The sequence below is a fragment of the Phytophthora sojae genome (genome assembly GCF_000149755.1).
Source record: "Phytophthora sojae unplaced genomic scaffold PHYSOscaffold_14, whole genome shotgun sequence".
In the NCBI taxonomy this organism is placed as follows: Eukaryota; Oomycota; class Peronosporomycetes; order Peronosporales; family Peronosporaceae; genus Phytophthora; species Phytophthora sojae.
This window is the reverse complement of record NW_009258128.1, coordinates 1,527,742-1,533,520: the sequence shown is the minus strand read 5'-3', so window position 1 is coordinate 1,533,520 and position 5,779 is coordinate 1,527,742. Positions and strand designations below refer to the sequence as shown.

The window sequence follows — 5,779 nt, the reverse complement described above, 5'->3', positions numbered from 1 at the left end:
CCACGTACAGCGAAAATATCAGGGGTTCTTTGTCGGTTCAGGGCTTTGTCTTCATCCACTTCCACCCCCTTGAGCCCTCTGAAGAATGTCCTCATGTATTAGTACTCCGTCGGCACAGGTAATCGCTTTTGGTGGCACACAACTCGTAGGCCACTTCTGAAGTCACTATGCATAGACACTTTGACGCTACCCGCATTTATCTTATGCAGCAGAAACGCCTTGAAATGCATGGGGAGGAGCACGTCAAGATTAAGACTGCCGTCCTCGCGAAATAAATCGTCGTGATTCTGGCAAGTGGCGCGACCCAGGTGGAGATGCGATGCGACTTCGGGTCGGTAGGACGCGATACGTCTCCGTGTTTACACACCTCTTGGCGGAGGCTACGGATTTTGCTGACAAAAAATTGGAGCGTCAAAATTGGTTGTTTAGGAACTTAAAGGTTACAGGGGGCTTTAATGCGATTATTTTGGGTATACTATAGTTGGAGATTGTATTGTGCTTTGCATCCGCTCGCACTTCGTCGGAAATCATTCAGGCTTTGAGTGTGCTAGATCACGCAGGTGTTGTTTGGCACCACTTAGTGCTAATTAACCATTCATGACTTACAGCTGTTGGAGGATGTGGTGTCACACGCTCGCGGCTCCTCACCGCTCCCCGGGATCGCATGCGGACTTGCACTGGATGGTGAGAGCAGGATCGTGCGACTTTGCGCGTAGAGACTTACGACTCGTACGTTTCAGTACACAAACGATCGCTGAATGTTACTTTTCCAGTCTTCGTAGTTCCGCACGCTTTGTACTTGGACTTCTTCTTTTGCGCGATGTGCTGCTCACGAGACTCGAGTGGAGTCATGTGGCGTAGTAACACGCAAAATCGGCTGATGGACCTAGAAAAGAAAAACAAACTGCTCTGTTGTTTGTTATCTCAGGCCTGAAGGGGCGTCTCCACTATTCTTAAGCTCCTATACAAAATAACAAAGGAAACCAGAGGTTTTGGATCTCGGCCGACCCTCGCCCTGACTGGTGACGCTTCGAGCTCGTCTGAACCGGATAAGCCATCCGGACAACTCCCCGATCTCGGCTGATACGACCTTCGACCTGGGCTGAGCAGTTACGGCCTCCAGATGGTACCAAGTACCACTAGCCCGGCGTAGAGTTCTCCCGCTAGTACAATGTACCATTCAACGCATTAGCACCGTTGATCTGATATTATAAGATGCCTGGTGCGCTGTTCCACTACGGCCTTGGAGAGGGACACAAACTTGATGTTCCCTACACCACTTCAAGTCGAGGAGGGGGGGGGGGCTGGGACTTGCTCCCAGAGCTGCCTTTCCGCATGATTCTCGCTTTGATGACCAATTTTAACGGGCCAGTATCAACTGGCGCTGCAACACTATGTAATTCTCGGTATAAACAGCAATTGCGCTCGGAGGCGCCGTATACCTTGTCATTCGACCGTACGGGAGGTCCTAGCGAGATGGTGTCTTCCCGAACGGCGCAAAAATTGGCAGACATCAAGCAAGTGTTTGCTAAACTGAAGGAGAGTCTGCTCGATCGTGTTACGGATTCTGCACCGACGAGGAATCAGGCTCATTGCCATCTGCCGACGGGAAGCCAGCGGCGTGTCAGATCTTGGGTTCGTAACCCGCGACGTGTATTTAGATGCTCACACGGATCTGCACGGAGACCGAGTGGAACAGGGCTCTAAATGCCGGAATAGCTTTGTCAGATTGCGTAGGCTGGGACCTGACGAAGAGGCCTACGCTGCAGGCAGTAGTTGCAGGAATGAAAGCAGCCATGAGCTGTTAGGTGTGTCTCAGATGAGCCTCTCACGGATGGTTCCTGGAGAATAATCACGGGCTTCAACGTACCGCATCCAGCACGCGACAGTGTCGCACCCGGTACTCGTAGAGCGTACGGTGGCGGTGCAGTGCAATGTCAACACCAGCATGACGTTGATAAGCATTTACACGACGCTTGACCAGAATGCAGGCAGCAACAGTTTCGCGGATGCTTCCTGCAACAGAGTGCAGCGCACCCGTCGTTGAGGACCTACGCATACTACCGTCAAGACGCAACGACTAGGAGGGCCAAATTTTAGCCATTGTGGCCTCGGCGGTAGGCCCCTTAATACTACATCAGTTTTTTTTTTGTTTGGATATCACATCTGGTCAGGATAGCCCTGGTACATAAACAAACTGCGTCGTTAGACAAATAAAATGTTTTATCCTGGTAGTGCTACTGTGTAGTACGAGAAGCCCAATAGGGATTAATTCGGGGCCTCAAATATGTGGTCCACAGAAAAAGTAGGTATCGAGCCAATACAAAATTCAAGTGTAAGGGTCTTATAAATCTAATATTTTTCATTGAAAACCCAAATCTACTCATTTACACAAGTTTTATTACTAAGTATAGCAGGTGGAGGCTTAAATGGAACCTTACCTTAGCTTTTACGAATTTAATGGTTCAATACGTTATACGCATGCCCAAGTGCGTATGTATCGGTAACCGATCGCTTGTGTAAGAAACTACGTATGGTACATGCTAATTCCGGCTCACAAGAACATTTGCATTGGTGTATTACCGTACATTACATAGGCCTCCTGTTCTACCAATGTTGACAATGTGATCTTGAACGCGGTGTCATATAATCTATGTCAACGCTGGCCGTGCACGAAGTCTAGATGTAACTAAAGGCATTGGTGTCCGAACCTACACGTTTGTGTCGATAGGGGCACTCGGACTAGCTCCGAAAGCTGGGAGCGAAGGTTTTAAGCTCGGGAGCCTTTGGGGCCGCCCTCTCGCCAACCGCCCTCCAACAATCAACGGCTCGGAGCTGCTCGGCCTCCAATACGGTATTCGCCCTCGGGCGCTTCGATCCAAGGGAGTCATGGCGCGCCGCGCGGAGGAATCGTGGGATGCCACGCCGCGTCACCGCGACCTATCAGTGCGCTGACACAAGTAAGCTCGGTAAGATAGCAACAGCGCACTCGGTGCCACGACAGCGAGTATGAGCCCGCAGAGGGTGGGCAGCAACCGACCGCGCGGCATTGATATGTTGCATGGGTAGATCGGTAGATTGGCTGCTGTGTGTTGTTGGTAGCAGCGCGCTCGGTGCCACGGCAGCGAGTATGAGCCCGCGGAGGGTGGGGGCCACCGCTGCAACCAAGAGCACCGCGTCGATAGGTTGGGTGGTGGATTGGTAAATTGGTAGATCGGTAGATTGGTAGATAGATGTGGTGTTCTTGACAGCAGCGCGCTCGGTGCCGCAGTGGCGAATATGAGCCCGCGGAGGGTGGGGGCCACTGCAGCAATCGAGCACGAACTGAAAAGTGAGAAGAATCGTAGGAGAAGTTTTTATGGGCCGCGCCAAGTCCAGTTGTTTCAGAACTCTTCTCAACTTCCTGTGAATAATGCATTTTCGTACGCCATCGATGAATATGTGTACTTAGTTATCAGTACTATGAATGTACTGATTTAAAAATGTTTGTGTAAAACCCTCCTACCCGAGCCTTCGCAATAGATTTCGGAGATAACACAGCCCAAAAGATTTTTGGGTACTGTAATGCAAGCGTGAGTGCAAGAGGGGCTATATATAAAGGAGAACGGGTCGGGAAAAATTCTTTGGGTGGCGCGCGCATTTCTTAGCAAAATTCTTAGCGAAACTTCGTCTGTGTCGAGCTAGGATAGCAACCGGCATGCAAACCCTTCATTTTTACTTCCGCTGCAATTATGGACCCGATGCAAAGTGTGTTGTCGGTTGTTGGCCGCACGGAACTATCCAGCCATGGTAGTTTTGCGGCGGCTATTATTGAAACTTACGCCTTTCCGAGGACGGCTTCGTTGGCGAAGGCTGTGCAGCTTCGATCGAGAGAACTGGTGGAGCCTGTCGCGATGCACACGCCGGCAGACAAGACTAGCCAGCTGCGGCGCTTTCGAGGCTTTAATGTCGCGCTTAGTAGCGCGATAGTCGATGATCAATTGGATTTGGCAAACCTTCTTGTCGATACCTTTCATGGTGTGTGTATTCGCGATGGGGCATTGAAAGCGGTTTGGCAAGGTCACATTGGCTTTTTACAGCGCCTGCATGAGGACGGCCGGCTCGCATGTTGGGGGGAACGGATGTTGAACGTTGCTGTGCGCTCTGGGGAGCTTCAAACAATTGAATGGTTACACGGTATCGGCATTGTCGGCTCGGGCGTCGGACTGGTGACGGCCGCGGCTCGGCGTAGAGAATCGAGGTTTTTGGCTTGGGTATTGGCCCATACTGATGCGCCCGTGGTTGATGATGCGTTGGTGGAGGCGTGTGGGGCGGGGCGGATGAGGAATATTAAAGTGTTATTCCAGCGACTAGGTCGCATTCACCCCGATTGTGTGAACCGGGCCGCGGCTGCTGGAAGGCTTGATGTTATCATGTGGCTGCATGATCGCGGGGCTGTCTTTACGGCGCAGGCCATAGATGCGGCGGCTGGAGCAGGTCATCTGGAAGTTGTCAAGTGGTTGCACCAAAATCGGCATGAAGGGTGCACTTACGAGGCAATGGACGGGGCTATTTTCGAAGGTCACGATGACGTTGTTCGTTGGATTTTTGAAAATCGGGGGGAAAGGTGCTCAGAGTCCGGTATGCATTTCGCGGTATCGCGGGGCGCGTTGGAGACTGTTCAATGGCTACACGAAAATGTATTGCTGCAATGGACGGGTATGTTAATGGACGTGTGTGCAGTTTATGGGTCGCTAGAATTGTTGGTGTGGCTACATCGGCACTATCCGAATACGTGTTCGGCGGCAGCGTTTGACGGTGCTGTGCGTGCCGGCAACCAGGAAATGCTTGATTGGCTACAAGAGAATCGGTGCGGGGGCTACACTAGCGCGGCAATTGAGCTCGCTGCCGTGCGGGGCAATCTCGGTTTAATCAAGATGCTTCATCATACTGGAGTTGCTAGTAGCGCTCGAGCTGTCGGCAACGCGGCGGCGCATGGATACACCGACGTGGTTCGTTGGTTGCGCGACGAATGCGGGGAGGCGTGCTTTGTCTCCGCCATGGATGGTGCGGCCGGGAATGGATATCTTGAAACCGTTAAATGTTTGCATTCGGGTGGTGCGCCTTGCACGGTTGGCGCTATGGACTCGGCCGCAGAAAAAGGTCATTTGGAAGTCGTGATTTGGCTTCATGTGAACCGCGCAGAAGGATGCTCTAAGCGGGCTCTTGACGGCGCGGCGCGGAATAGCCATTTTGACGTTGTCGATTTTCTTCATGCTAACCGGGCCGAAGGGTGCAGCCGTCGAGCTTGTGCGTGGGCGGCGGAGAACGATGAAATGGAAATGGTGCAATGGCTGAAGTTATTTTACCCGGCTGAGTTTGACTCAGAAGCTGTTCGCTGAGCCGCAGAGCGCCTCGCGTGGCCTGTAGTCGTAGTCCGGAATCTATAGATTGGGTACGCCCTGTGTGGCCTAGTTCTGGCACGCTGATTAACTCTTTACAACGAAATGATACGTTTTTTGCTGCTAGCATCTATATTTCATTGCGGTTGAGATGGCGCTGTCAGTGTAGACGGATGGCGCTCGGCCAGAGGTCGATTGAGGGAATTCGACCTCCCAGGCGGGCTGCGTGCTGCTGTGATCCACAGATTGAAATCGCGCGGCGATGCACGCGGTCTCGTCAGCGAAAGGTCGGCTGAGGCAGACGACTATTACAGGAGGCAGACCGCGACTACATCGTTGTCCATCGGAATATTGGCGAGCTGGAGAAGAGTGAGTGGGGGGACGGAAGTTGCCTGTGC

The 5,779-nt window shown here is 52.2% G+C and overlaps 1 protein-coding gene across 1 annotated transcript; it reads left to right on the top strand.

Annotated features, from left to right (window-relative positions):
* Positions 1-3,893: 3,893 nt before the first annotated feature.
* Positions 3,894-5,381, top strand: PHYSODRAFT_531894 (hypothetical protein; the record flags this gene model as incomplete). Its single annotated transcript, XM_009540159.1, has 1 exon — positions 3,894-5,381. One exon carries the CDS (start codon positions 3,894-3,896, stop codon positions 5,379-5,381), a length of 1,488 nt encoding a protein of 495 aa, XP_009538454.1.
* Positions 5,382-5,779: the final 398 nt, after the last annotated feature.